This window comes from Sparus aurata, chromosome 13, assembly GCF_900880675.1.
Source record: "Sparus aurata chromosome 13, fSpaAur1.1, whole genome shotgun sequence".
Lineage (NCBI taxonomy): Eukaryota > Metazoa > Chordata > Actinopteri > Spariformes > Sparidae > Sparus > Sparus aurata.
In genome coordinates this window covers 13,513,461-13,528,510 of record NC_044199.1, presented here as the reverse complement: position 1 = coordinate 13,528,510, position 15,050 = coordinate 13,513,461, and the positions used below count along the sequence as shown (strand labels likewise).

Genomic DNA, 15,050 nt, shown 5'->3' with positions numbered 1-15,050 from the left:
ACATCTTATGTCTTTTAAGAACCGTATATGTTTGTCATTGTACAGTTCCTGTTCCATGTTACCATACATGTGCGATAAGGTGTGGTTCCTTACAATAAAGGTGGGATGATGTCACTTAGACTGGTTCATCCACTAAGGCTTTTGCGGATCGACTCTTTCCCAAGATGCAGAAGAAAAAAAGAAAATACCAGCACCCTGATTTTTCCTTTGTCATTCTGATAACACTCAATAGAACCTCCCGGATGTGTTGTTGTATTGACCCACTCAGCTTGTCATAGTTGTAGCTTTCGTTTTTGTTCACAGCTAATGTGTCGAGCGTGGTGCTCGCCAGCAGCACTTTGTTTGCTCCCGCGGAAAAGGAGGCGCTGCGGCCAAACAATACAGTCAATGCTGGTGCTGTATCGTGCATTGTTCCGCATATATTGACGCCGTGTTAAGTGTCATGACCGTGAGGTGATTTGTTCATTTTGAAAACACCCACCTCCCCCGTCTGTCGGAGAGTGTTACAGCTCTGAAACGAAGCTGACAGAGCGGTGTGATTCAGCGAAGGGGAACAAAGCTCAAAGGTCCAGAGCATCATAATTTCTAACCTGCTTAAAGATTCAAGTGCTGTATACAAGTCCGTATTCCCTGTGTGTTCAGATTTTAGTGCTTTGTCTGGTAGTGGCACTTTTTTTGGACACAATGGCATTTTGTACAGACACTCATGGTCCCCAGAAGATGCATTGAAATGAGCAACATCATCAGGTCAGCATGTTAAGTCCCCTTAATGCTTTGGTTTGCATTCCCATCAGCCTCGGGCATACTACTGCTAATTAGCACAACTGCTGGCAGGCTGTGAACTCCCTTGTCTTGGTTTTGTGCTTTGGCTTGGATTGACTCATTCAGCCATTGTTACATCAACGACATGTAAGCCGGAAATAAAAATGAAAACATCAGAACAGTCGGAATTGATTTTACCCGCGTGTCTACTCGATGCGTTTTCATAACACAATATGTAACTTGTGTATCATCCCATTGTGGAGACAGGCAGACACGTGAGGTGCTTCTCTGTATTCATAGCTGTCGCTGTAGCTTCCTTGGGTAGTTTCGTGCGACCATTTAGTGTTTAACATAGCAGGTGTGAATGAAGCTCATTATAATTTCCTTTGTAGCTGCAATGCGTTCTGGCATCTTCCTCTTCAACGGATCCTGACCTGCATACGTGACAGCCATCTGGCAGATGCTTTTGTCCGAGGCAGCTTACACATTGTACACATACTGGGAGAGGGCGAGGGTTCAATGGCAGGCCAGGTGCTTTAAACAAATTGAAGAAGTTACAATTTTTGATAGAGGTAAAAATATGTCACAACATGTCATTATGTCCAGGGCCTAAAAGCTATATTCTCCAGACATAAAACTTGCTGAACTGATCCATATCCACACACCCTCCCGCACGCTCCAATCCTCTTCTACCATCCGGCTCTTTGCCCCGTCTGCCAACCTAACCACCATGGGGTCACAAGCTTTCAGCAGATCTGCCCCCAGCCTCTGGAACTCTCTCCCACCAGACATTCGCACTTCTGACTTCTGTCTCCGCTTTTAAATCTCGCCTGAAAACACACACATTCCGAGTGGCTTACTCTGTATCAGACTAATCATATAATCACACTCTTGCCTATTCTTCATTCCACTCTATTGCACCATTCTCACCCCGAGAGCTCAACCCTGCCTAACCTGGCCCGGTTGACTTTCTGTACGGTGGCACTATGTAATTGCATCTTCTTATTTATTTATTTATTTATTTATTTATCCCCATTTGCACTAAATTGTCTGCTTTGAAAGGCGCCTTTAAATAAAATGTATTATTATTATTATAGAAGAACATGCTTTCCCCCCCAAATAACAATAATAATCATAATCATAATCATAATAACCACTGTAAGTGCTGCACATAAACAATAAAGTGCACCAGTCAGAACCCAGTGTCTATCCACACTCCTTTTCTTCCAAAACAAGCCCCACCAATGCTTTTTTTGGTGCACATTTTTTTCTGCATTCACTCAGCTGCAGCATTAAGAGAAGGCTGTTATGAAATTTCCGCACAAAAATAGCTGCGTTTTTTTTTTTTTTTTTTTTTTACTCGAGGATGTTTTGGACAGGGAACAAAAGACTCCTCAGAGCCCATGTAGGACAGCCTGCCGGACCACCCAGTCCCCTTGAATGACTCCCCATCTGCACTCATCTCTACTCATTTCTTTATAAACGGCCAGAATAAAACTACACAGGTTTTTTTTTTTTTTTTTAATCTCTCCCCCTCTCTCTCTCTGCCTCTCTCACTCTCTCTCAGCCTCTCTCTCACTCTCTCTCTCTATCTCTCTCTCTCTCTCTGTTCGCGTCACAGTTGCGCAATCCTCCTTTCCTCCTCCTCCTCCTCCTCCCTGTGTAGTACAGCACTGCTCTGGCTCTCCATTCACCTCACTTTACTATCACACTCAGACGAGAGAGCGTACGCCGGTGCTGTCCTCCTTTTCTTCTCTTCGCCCCGCTCTTTGGATTATCACTGTGGTTTTTTTTTTCTCCATCATGCTGGAAGTGGAAGGTAGGAACACCCAAAAAAAACCTTTTTTATTCAGCTGTTTAGCCCAAACGAAAAAAATCATCATCATCATTGTTAACGTCGTAGTGTAAAAGGCGGCGAGAGATGTCTTGTGAGCGCTCACACTCACCGTTGTGTAACCGGGAGGGAGGGTCCGTCCGTGTGCGTAGCGCTGATGCTGAATTTCATCAATGAAAGATGTCCAGGAAATCGCTCAAACAAAAGCCCCTGTCTTTAATTTCATCTTTTTCACGGCGGGTTTGGAGAATTACAGATATTAGTCTAGTGCAGAGGCAGCCGGCGCTATTGCGTTCCGCTGTGGGGTTCTTTTTCATCCTCTTGTCTTGAATAATTCAGAAAGTTCTTTGATCTCGGCGGCGGAATAAACATTACACAGTGAGTGTTGGATCACTTCGCTCCCACAGGTTTCTCTCGTCTCTGAAAATGTAATTACACGAAGAGGCAATAAGAAATTGGTGATTATTGGTGAAATCATGATGAAAGAGAGGCTGGAAAACTACAGAAAAATAATTATTTTGGTGATGTTCTTATTTATTTTTTTTTCTATTGAAAACTATGGAAAAGTCACATTAAATACCTGGAACCACCTTTAAAATCATAAAATGTGCTTAGCAAGTTCAAGTTCAGCCATTCAGATCATCTAAGCTGATTTCTAGAGCTCCTGATCAGCCTCCTGAAGGCACTAGGAGCCCCCCCACCCCCACCCAAAAATGACATATTACCTCCTGTTGGACCCACTGTAGCATGTGAGCAAACATACAAAAAAGGTCCACATTTTCTGATTCCAGCTTCTGAAATGTGACTATTTCCAGTTTCCTTCACTCCTCTATGACAGCAAACTGAGAGCAATGTTTGGCTTGTGTTCAAAACAAGACATTTGAGGGCGTCATCTTGAGCCAATGGACATGTTTCACCATTTGACAGACCAAAACAACTAATCCATTAATCAAGACTAGCCGACATTGGAGATAATCATTATTTGCAGCACTGATTTGCGGATCTGTGGGTCAGTTTGGCAAGCTGAGAGTTGACTCGGGTTGAGTCGGTGTGTTGTTGCCAAGAGACAATAAGCCATCTTTTCAGACGGGCAGGGCTGGTGTGTTCTTCCGTGCAGGTTAATGATGCCGCGAGGCTGTTGTTGTCGTGTCTGGCTTTTGCTCGACCGCACACAAGATCCGGGCGCAGCGTTGATTAATCCAATGTTCTTGTTTAATGAGGTGACGCCGCTGGGCTTTCTGTGCTGTGCTGTGCTGTGCTGTGCTGCAGCTGGGGAAAGTAGACCGAGCTGAGGTCACAAGTGAAGGATCTGGTCGGGAAAAAAAAAACAGAGGACAGTCTGCTGATGTATTGTGACTCCCGGCCTCGCACTTGAAAGCCAGGAAACGTGCCGCGATTATTCTGCGCACGTCTTGTTTTTAACTCGGGAAACGAGGGAGAGTTGGAGCAATTTGGATTTTGGCCGGTGTGTAAATTTTTTTTCAAAAAAGAGCAGTGTTGACTTCGCTGCTCTTTTCCTCCCCCTCCTGTCCTCCTCCTCCTCTTCTGCCTCATTCATGTGAATGGATGGATGCCGAGGGCGGAAAGTGTGGGCCGCCGCTAGACGCTCAAAAATATAACGGCTCTTACAGCATCGTCTATTTTCACCGTGCCTCTCTCCGTCTCGGTCTCGTCCTCCATTGCTCCATTTTTCTCCTTTTTTCTGCCCCCTCCAGTGAACGGGACGCCCGCCAGTCAGCTGTCCACTCCTCATTCGGGAAAATCTCCCAGCCCCTCCCCGACCAGCCCGGGCAGCATCAGCCAACGCCAGGTAAGACTCGCAACACACACACACATACACAAACGCACACACACACAGTCAGCCATAACATTTAGCGATCTATAACACACTCCTTTTATGTTCTCAGGAAAAGGACAAAGCCGTGCCCGAGCACAGGCCGACCACATCTTAGAAAACCGCAGCTTCCCCGTCATCTTTAGTGTCTCAGAAGTGGGAGGGGGGGGAGCGCGCTGAGGTGTTGACCTTTGACCACGCGCCGTGCTGCTCTGCGATTCCAAGAATGGCGGGCTCACGTTAGGATCCTCTAAATGTGACGACTCTTATCCAGTGTTGGTAGTTTTTTTTTTCCCCCAGGCGTCTTCTCATGCTGATTTTCTGTCACGTCCCCACATATTCTGACCTGTAGTTCCTTGGTCCTCGTGAGGAGCACGATCTGCCTTCGGCGGATAAACAACAATAATGCTGCCGCCGACTTTTTTTTTTTTCGAGGTCAGCGAGTCAGTAATTTGTGCAATATCTGACCTAAAGACGAGACTGTCGGCTTTTGTGAGCAGCCCCGCTCCGAGCTTCGTAGTCTTCACGTCTCGGTTTTGTTCTGGGAAAAAAATTGGTTTGAATCCTCCCAATCCAATGGCTGAACTAGGATCACACTGTTTTTTTTATATATATTTTTTTTGTGAGAAAGAATTTAGAAACACATTTTATACTAGTTGATCTCATTGCATCCATTCAGTCATTGTTTTCGTCTTATCACGTATTCTGTCATTGGCCCTGGGTTTAAAAAAAACAACAAAAAAATCCCAAGTTCAAACACGTAAACTGAGAGTCATTGTCTTTTTTTTCTGTAGCTAATGGGAGAAAAAGGATCTGAGATGCAAACGCACTGTGTAACACTGTAAAGCTGGTAGTAACTGTAGGGACAACTGTGCAGAGAGGGAGCATGCAACTCAAAACGGAAAGACGAAGAAAAAACTCCAACTTAGAGAGTTCACATACAGGGTGTAGTGTGTGTGTGTGTGTGTGTGTGTGTGTGTGTGTGTGTGCGCGCTCGCCCGTGGTTTTCTTAAGTGTGTGTGTGTTCAAACATCAAAGTATTCGTTAATCCAGCCCTTGACAGCGATTATGGCGAGCTTTTAATATAAAACCTCAATCCTAATCAGGGCCTGTTTCCTCTCAGCGGCTCTTTAATTTGCAGGAAGCTCCGTAAGCCCGCTGCTGATTGAGCTCCTTCTCGATCGTAAACAAACGCTCGCACGCGCTCAGTTGTCGTCTCCGCTGCGCCTGACAGCAGGGGCGCAGCTATGATTTATTTGGTAATTATTGAGCTATTTATTGGGGCCGGCGCGAAGGTATTTTTCGAGGCAAGAGGGCTGGTTGGAGTCGATACCTTTTTAATAGGACACAAATAAAAATGGTCGGCGTGTCGTTTCTGCGCGTGTATGAGTGACTCCATATGCTAAAAGCAACCATCGTAAAGGATTCATCTCCAGGACTCGGTATAGCTTCAATCCCGATACATTCGTTGTGCCAGGGAAGAATTGATGGACAGTGGAGAGTCTGGCCCCTCAGGCTTTTTGAATCCATCAGCGACGAGGTTCTATCGATGCGATGTAAAGGTCGGGCGGAGCAGCGGGGAACAGATCGTATTTGGGGTTGTAGCTGCCGAGAGCAGACCAATGTGTGCCGGCAGCTTCCGCAATCATCTGTACAATGGAAGAAGTGGGTCAGCGCAGATTTCAGCGTCGAAAAGGGGAACGAGGTTGGGGCGAGTGCACACTTTTTTTTTTTTACAGACTCTCCCTTTTCCTGCCTACTTCTCTCTGAATGAATACATGCGAGGCGTTTGAGGCGGACAATTACAGCGCACGGTGTTCCGCCGCTCTCCTCGCTCCCTCCCAGATAATTTCCAAGGTGTCAGAGAAAGAGAGGGAGAGCCCAACCGAAAAGAGTCGGGGTTGGCGGGGGGGGGGGGGGGGGGGGGGTTGGGGTTGAACCAGATGTAATGAGTGTAAAGGGAGGGAAATGTAACCACGCCGCCTGTCTTCTTGACCCGTCCACTTTCCCCATCAAACGTTAGCCTTCACAAATTAGATTTGTAGCGCGGCTCTGACCTCGGCGATGGGTTTTTTCGACGAGAGATTATTCTGCTCTTTGTGGCGGCTGACACTCTCTGCTAAGCCTCGCAACAGCTTGGCTCCGAAAGGGGAAGGGAGGAAGCCTCGCAGCCCCATTATCTCTCCTCTCCACCCTGCAGCTCCACGCTCCTCAGCTGTGCGACGATGTCATTTCTCTCCTCCACTTCTTAACTGCTCGCTCTCTCGCCGCCCTGTTAGGGACTCTCCCTCTGTCCCTTCCCTCTCTGACAGTTTCTAATTTCTCTGTCTCCCCCACCCAGTCAGCCAGCCAGCCAGATCCCCCATCCCCCCCTCCTCTCTTTTCCCCCTATGAAAGTGTATTAACTTCACACGGAGTAAATTATATGCCATCATTTCCCTTGTAGATGAGTTTCTAAGCATCTCTGGGAAGTAGGCGCCACGTTTCCGACACTATTTTTTGCACATTTGTGTCTCTCCGCCCGCGCCACCGCTGTGTGTGTACACATGCATGAACAATCATAAATGTCGGGCGCAGACACACAAACCCTTTTGTTGTTGTGCTTACAATGGCAAGCAGGTACTTTGCATAACTCGTTTCAACCAAAGCATGACTGAAAAATGACAAACGAGACCTTTATTTTAACACCTGCATCTGAGAAAGAAAGAGACCAGAAAACTTGTGCAGGCTTCAGCCAGAATCCGTTTCCCCGAGCAACCACAGGGCCTCGCTGACCTACTACGAGCACTGCATTTAAATAGTTCACCTCGCCGGACCCTGCGTTTAAACACTCCGGGGCACTTTTGCTGCCTGATGTAGGTTGCCGGTACAGCTCGGACCGCCATAACCTATTTCCCGGAGTGGAATATACAGACATGACATTGCGCTGTGGCCTCCCCCCCCCCCACACACGCATGACTGCGAGCACACACATCACTTACGCGGTCATGTAGGCTTCAGAGTAAAACGCTTTTCATACATGAAATTTCCATTTGTGCGACCAGCGTTAGACGGTTAGCTTGATGGCACATGTCTTCTATACATTCGGTGCACCCTACTGTGACCCACTTTCTTTATGAACGGAAGCGTGACCGAATGGTCTACATTCATGAAGTCAACCATCCCCCCTCCTCCTTTCGGGTGCCAACTAAGAGCACCCTAGCCTTCCATATTCAGTTGCTTTAATATTTGATATCAAACCTGCTGCCAGATGCTGAAACACACCCTGAACGTTGTCTTTCCCGTCAGTATTCACTCTGAGGCACATGCTGATGAGTCGAACTCGCTGGCGGGGTCACAGCTTTGTCCGTCTATGTTTGTGGAAACCCACCATCATTAACATCGCTCCAGCACCGGCGCTAAAACTGACCGATCGTTGTTATTTTATTTTTTTTTATTGTCTTATCTTAATGATTCAGTGAAGGAGTCAGCGGGAGAAGTTATGCTTTCGAATAAGCACATTGACATTGTGAAGGCGTCTATTTTTAACCCCAACCGTGTAGTATTATTGTAGCGAAAGTCCTTTAGTTCCCCAAAACTACACCCAGTACTTTTGTTGCCAAAACCTGAATCTTTTAATTCCCTGAACCTCCCCTAACATTGACAGAAAGCTCAAGAAAAGTGCAACATAATGAATAATTGTAAAAATGAACAGTGAGCAGTACAATAATGTATGCACTGCAAATTGAAAACGATGGTCCCGTAACAACATGGATTCATTTGTTCTTGGAGCAACACCAGCACAGCGACATCAGACACGCCGATTGCCGATACCGATACCGATATCGCTCCTGTAGTTTAATCATATATTATTATGCCTGCTTTCATTGGGATGTCCCACTGGAAGATGCAGAGATATAATGTGCACATTCCACTGAGCGAAATAAGAAAAACTACTCAGCCAGCGGTTCACTTCGACTCATAATTTTCTGCGCATGTGTGTGTTTGTGTGTGTGCGAGAGTGTACGAGAAGAAAAAGAAAGCGCTAATTGCCGACCGTAGTATGTCACCTGCATCCTCCTCTCGCTCACTGAGTCACTCACTGTCCATTGAATTGCATGCTCCACCTCTTATTGTTACCGTCCATATTTTGTGTTGGGTGATTCATAACGAAATGATGTGTGTGTTTGTGTGTGTGTGTGTTTGTGAGAGAGAGAAAAAGTGTGTGACTGAGAGAGAGAGCAGACTGAATGTGTCTCTGATGAACTTGTTATCTATTGTCTCATCTCATCCATGTGAGTGTGTCGTTACTAAAAGTTGTATTCGTTCATTTGGCTGTGTTATATTTCTTATTTCATTGTTGTGTTGGTGTCATTTAGACGGATTGTCCATTTTCTGTTTGTTTGTTCCTGTACCCGCCACAAAGACTGGCTGCAGCACATGAGGAAGCTAAAAGATGCAACTTTGAGGTTTTCTCGAACAGTTCAGATTGTTCGCCAACCAATTCAAATCAGCTGATATTTACATATCTTTCATACGTCTGAAAAATCGGTCACAGCAGAAATCGCAGATATTTATTTTTACAAACATGTAAGACATGTAAATATGAAAAATTCTCTGTGTTTTTCGCGTCACATTTCGATAACCTGGCCCCCACCATCCAGTCATCGTGACCTCGTCATGTTCGGCTGCCAGCTCTTCTCGGCTCAATTGTTTTGTTTTTTTTCTCTGTTTGTATTTTCTTTGCTCGACGTAACTCATTTCCATTTATTGTTGTCACCATTAAATTAATTTGTCATTTCATTTTCATTTTGTTGTGTTTCCTCCTTCTTCTCGTGCGCCTCATTTGTGTTGCTCATTAACATCATGTTCACCACATTCACACACACATACACGCGCACAAAAAAAAAAACCCCAAACACTTCCAGCAGACGCGGGATGAGTCACTGGAATTGTGCACGTTTCTCTTTCTTTTGTTAAACCTGCATCTGTATTCGACGGAGCGGAGAATAGATTACAACACAAACGCACACTCCCAGAGGAACATTCATCTCCCCCTCGGTCCCACTTGCTTCTGTTCTGGATGGCTCGTTTATTTGTTGGGCGAGGAGGCAGCCCACCCATTTAAAAAAAAAAAAAAATGTAATCTTCCCTGAAGCATTTAATCACGTTCTTGAGATTCCCCCGAGATTTGCTGTCCATAAGGATCGTGATTAGAAAACTTCCCTGTGTCCAACTGGCAGAGCTGCGACTCTGAATCCCTCCCGATGGCGTTGATCTCTTCAGATGAGAGTCAAGTAGATTATGTTTCCTCTCCGTCTAGACAGCAAGAATGAGAGCCAAGACATATCATCCTCTGTGTTCCTATGAAAGGCAGAGCAGGAACTTGGGACAAAAAGTACATCCCCCCCCCCCCCCCCACCTCCCTCCTCCGTTCCCATAGTGTCTTATTAGATTTCTGCGGCGAAGCAAACCCCAATAAATCCTGCTTTTGCTGGATGATGTGTGACAGTGAATGTGACAAGAAAATGCTGCTCGGAGGAGAGGTTTGGCTCTCTAAGCCACGCGGATGGGACAAAAAAACAGGCCTGAGGAGGTGTTTCATAATCAGATTCAAACGTGGCTAGCATCACACGTGCGGTGGCATTTCTTAAAAGGCTGAATTCTACAGTTGACGGCCTTCCTTTTCCCACTGCGGTATAAAATCACCATTTCTCTGCTGGATGCTTCAGAGATGACGCTCCGCATTTAAGGTCAATCACGGACATCCTGTTCCATTCACATTCATGCGCCGATCAGTATTCGGCTGCTGAGTGTCGCCCTTGCGGCTTTTTTGGAGGAGCGGCGGCCGCAGCCATGATGCAAAAGGTTTGTCAGAGTGTTTTTTAGTGCTGTGAGTCATAGCCGGAGCAAAAAAGAGTAGAGGATGTAGAGCTAGGAACAGTGAGTATGCTGTGTGTTGTTGTGCAATGGACGGGGGGGGGGGGGGGCACAAAAAGCTGGACAGGCTAACAATAACAAGACAGCTGCTGCCAAATCTAATGATCAATATCAGGCGGACCAGACTCCGTACGTCTTTCTCTCTCCGTCTCACTCTGTCTGTCTGTCACTCCATCTGTCTCGCAAGTCGCACAGGAAAGACAGACGCAGTGTTCATAGAAGGGTTGAGCCCGGCCTCCCAGCCCGCAGACAGGAAATGGCCATATATAGGCTTCTGTCTCCACTCTGGATGTCTCATAAGCTTGCCTCTCTCCTCTCCTCTCCTCTCTCCTCTCTGCGAGCTGTTTCCACAGCAACAGTATTTTGTTTCCCTCGGTGGCAGGAAGAGAAGATACGAGTTCAAAACGAGAAGGGGGGGGGGCTGGATGGGAGATGAGGGCAAGAGCGTACGAGTCGGGGACGAGGAAAATAAAAGAGCGGAAGGAGGGATGTTGTGCGGATAGAGCGCAGGAGGGTCATCAAACTTTACAGGCATTAAGTGGGTTTTCTTGTTCCAAAACAACATTACGTAAAACCAGAGCGCGGTCTGACTCATGGCTACATTCACCTGGGTGGCTTTTAGGTCAGAGCGGCAGAGATGAGTAAAAAAAGAGCTGACAGCTACTGGGCCGCAGATACAGCGCCGTGCCGCTCTGTAAATAGTTTTCAGATCTAATGCGATGGGTTGGCTTTTTACCCTCTCTGCCAGGACAGAGAGCTCTCCGGGCCGCGTCCCAGTCTGAGGCCAGGGTGAAGGAACTGATCGCCGAAGTTATGGAACATTGTCGTCGCTAGGCGTGGTCATTGAATAATATCAGTATATCTTTAGGCCATACTGCAATATACAATATGAATTTTCTGCTCAAAAGCACTTCATAAATGCTAGCATGTGGCCACTTGATAAATATGACATTATATTTGACCAAAGGCCTCCACATTGATGTTGCCACAGTATCGTAGGGGTGACTATAGTTACTTTCACAAAAAGATTTTTGGTAAATAATCATCAGCAATGTGGATTTGATGACTGAAGTGTGTAAGGGCAGGTGTTAGAACACGTAAAAGAGTCTGGTAGGGTCCGAAAATTACATCAGTTTTTTCCTGTAATGCAGCCTTTAAAGGTTCACTATGTAGTTTTAGTGGGAAAAATGTTAAAGAGAACAAAAAAAATCATCAATGTTTTCTGGCGGACCCTGCAACCTTTCCATCTTCAGACGGGGGACCTTATTTTCCTCTGAGAACAGCTTGATTATTCAGTTAATATATATATTTCTGAGTTTGTATTGAGTATTACCTCATTGATATTGTTAATGAATAGATGTTGACCTACGCTGTCATTCAAGGTCACTTCAAAGGTGTCAATCAAAGATGTCCTAAGTTTCATGTTAAGGAAGTTCGTAGATTTGTTTTGAAACACAATATACAGGTAACTTCATGTTACTGAATTTTTAAGTTCGACCTTCAAACTGTTTTTCATCATTTGTGGGTTCAAGATTCTATGGTTGGGCTTGAAATCATGGCTCGATGACTCACTATAAAATGATATATTATACATTATAAAAAATAAAAATAACACTATTGCTACAGCCTTGATTTTGCTATCTAGCTTATCTGGATTCCAGAATTTGCAAAAATGCTCGGTGACCTCATTTAAAGGTGCAATACGTAAGAATTGGCCATCTTTGAAGGCTTAAGAAAAACCGGTACCTGCTGCAAACTGTAGCTGTTGTTAGCTAGTTAGCTGCAGCAGTCCGGAGTGTTGATGTTTCTACCGCTGGCCCAGGAACTTTGGACCGAGACCGAGGTTGTGGCTAGCTGGTTAGCATGCTAACTTCAGTAGATGTCTCTGCAACACAACATATGGATTTATGATAACTGCAAATTATTTCCCATTTAGTAAACATTTGAATATTTTCAACTGGAAATCTTAAATATTGCACCTTTTAAATTGTGCAAACTTTTAACATGCTTTAATAATGCACCGCTAAGATTCCTCACATGCCCGTGCTTCCTGTGTTATGATCACAATAACAACGGATGGACAGCATCCATTTATACAGCAACACATGTGACATCTCATCTCCTCCGTGGAGCCAGGACTGACTGATTTGTGAATTATACTATGAGGTGTGAATTCGTCATGAGAGCGCGTCACCAATACTACACCTGCACTGAGACGAGATGCGAAGGGAAAAAAAATGTCTCATCAGCGAGACAACATTAGTCAGAGGTGGTCACCAGCAGGCTGCCGAGGCACTGCTCTGCAAGATGAACATGGGGACTACCTCATGCATCACACACATAGAGCAGACCATTTACAGCTCAAACCGTACTTAATAATTCACCTCGGCCAGCAGGCAATATTTGTTTTAGAGAAATTGCAATAGGGTCCACCTGGAGGTGCTGGCTGCACCTTCGGGGTCTTTGAAATTGGTTTCTCTTAAGTTTAATTGAGTCACCAAACGTGACGTCCGACAGTCCAAAACCCAAAGACTCTTCGTTTCCTATCGTAAATGACAAAAAATGGCCAAATACTTATGTTTGACAAGCAAATGTTTGACATTGTTTGCTTAAAAAAATGACAGAAACAAATGATCAACTATCAAAATAACCGTCAATTAATTGTCTTTTAACTGACTTGATTAATCTGCTAGTCGTCGCAGCTCCAGCAGCTCGGAAAACCACAAAGAATTGACAATGCTGTGCCCTCAGGGCTGACTGTGAGGCAGGGGAGGGAAGTGGAGCAGAGGGGGGAGACGGAGGAGAGGGGAGACAGACGGATAGATATTGAACACTTGAAAAATGTTCATCTTACAAATGGAGAGACTAATCCTCCTGACAGGTGCCCGCCGAGACAAATGAAGCACGATCGAATTGTTCGGTTGTCGTGGAAAAAAGAATCGGAGGGCGAGGAGAGCGGGTGAAGATGGACGGGAGCGCAGGAAAAAAGACAGAAGCACGAGAGAGGTAGATTCTCATTTACAGTCCCGACTAGATCCTCGCTCCCCGCCCTTGTTGCTTCCATGACAACCAGACAGAAGGTTAGGAGGTGGAGGGCGTAATGAGTTTTTGTCTTCAGATAGATGCAGACGCCGCATCTCAGCCGCTCTCTCTTTCGCCTTAATGACCTCCTACTCACCGAGCCAGATTAAAGGCGGCATTCATCCGACGTTATTAGTCTCACCCCAAAATCTGCGTTTTCTGCGCCGTGTTAAAGGTAGTACAGGGAGGCGCAATCAGACAGGAATTGCTTAACAGTTCTGTAAAAGTGGAGAACTTGTTGGGATGCCAGTCGTCTTTCCCACAGTGGACGCGCACACCAGGTGCTCTGCTGAATAAGTAAACCTGGTTTATATTCGGCTCAGTGGCTTAAGTAAATCTGCTCTGGCTCATTTTGCCAGCGCACAGACGTGCAAACACAAAGACAGACTTGAGGATGTTCTGAGGATGAAGACGAGCCTCGCAATGTTCTCTCGTCTATTCTTGGAAGCTTGTTTCAGCCGGGGGTTGTCGCGAGAGGGGACTGTTTGATCGCGCTTTGTTACAAACTATTCTGGGTTTAGAAATGCAAGATTTGAATAGTTGTCTTCTCCCTCGTTTCTTTTTTTCCTCATCGTCTTGCCCTCTCCCTCTCCGCAGGGGTCCCAGGGTTCTTCCGCCTCTCTGTCTTCCGCTAAAGTCTCCAGCTCGGTGGAGGACGGGGATGGAGGTGTTACCGAAGGTGAGGAAAAAGTTGACGCCGCCAGGCCGCCCCGTCTGTCCGACAGCGAGCGAAGGCGACGTGTTTTGCAAATATCGTGCATGTCTGAATCACGTTCATGACCTTTGGTGCCTCGCTCTCGCCTCTCCTGTCTCTATTCTGTTTCTGTACGTCCTTCCTTCCTCTAGTGTCTTTCTTCGCTTCTCTCATCTATTAATGTATTATGTATCTGTAAATCCTTTCACTAATCCCATTGTTGGTCCGGTTTCATATCAATTAAATGGATTATAATAAATCACAGATGCTTGTATAGGCTACAAGGGTCCTCTGCACTTACCTACGTGTACATTGAAGTCAAAAAGTGTGAACTGGTTTACTTTATCGGGCCGCTCGGCTGCTCTAAACCTCGTGCTCCCTTCCCCCGCAGCTGAGGTCGTAGTCGACGAGGTTCCAGCTGTGCCGTCCTACATATCAGACCGCTACAAGGTGGGACGCATGCTGGGCGACGGGAACTTCGCAGTCGTCCGGGAATGTGTGGAACACTCCACGGGACGGGAGTACGCTCTGAAGATCATCAACAAGGGCAAATGCAGAGGCAAGGTAAACTACGAACGAGGAATGGCTCGCGCTGTACAAGAGTGTTCAAGTAGACATACTGTTGCTTGTTGTGTAGAAAAACAAGATACCTGTGTTGAGAACTGCTCAGGTATATGGAAGAAAACCAAGAACACCAACCTTTTCTTCAGGAATAAGTTCACCTTAACATTAATAGCTTCTCAACCTCATGCCGATCGAAGGCCAGGTGAAGTTTCATAATCAACAAAACAAAAAAACAAAAACAAAAAATACTGAGTAATTTCTGGGTGAACTTATTCTTTAAGCTCTGTGCAACACATGATTTCAGTAATTACGCTCACGTTTTTTTTTGCTTAGTATATACCAGAATCACATATTTCCATTCT

General features: G+C 45.7%; 1 protein-coding gene across 7 annotated transcripts in view; it reads left to right on the top strand.

Annotated features, from left to right (window-relative positions):
- The window catches only part of LOC115593775 (serine/threonine-protein kinase DCLK1-like), a 57,863-nt gene that overhangs the window by 32,692 nt on the left and 10,121 nt on the right, over positions 1 to 15,050 (top strand). For 6 of the 7 annotated variants that reach the window (XM_030437433.1, XM_030437432.1, XM_030437430.1 and 3 more), the window contains 3 exons: positions 4,312 to 4,406; positions 14,028 to 14,109; positions 14,516 to 14,688. In XM_030437433.1, coding sequence (XP_030293293.1) covers positions 4,312 to 4,406; positions 14,028 to 14,109; positions 14,516 to 14,688 — 350 coding nt within the window. Of the gene's footprint in view, positions 1 to 4,311; positions 4,407 to 4,503; positions 6,340 to 14,027; positions 14,110 to 14,515; positions 14,689 to 15,050 lie in introns of those variants that run through there. The other variant, XM_030437436.1, reaches the window with a different exon arrangement.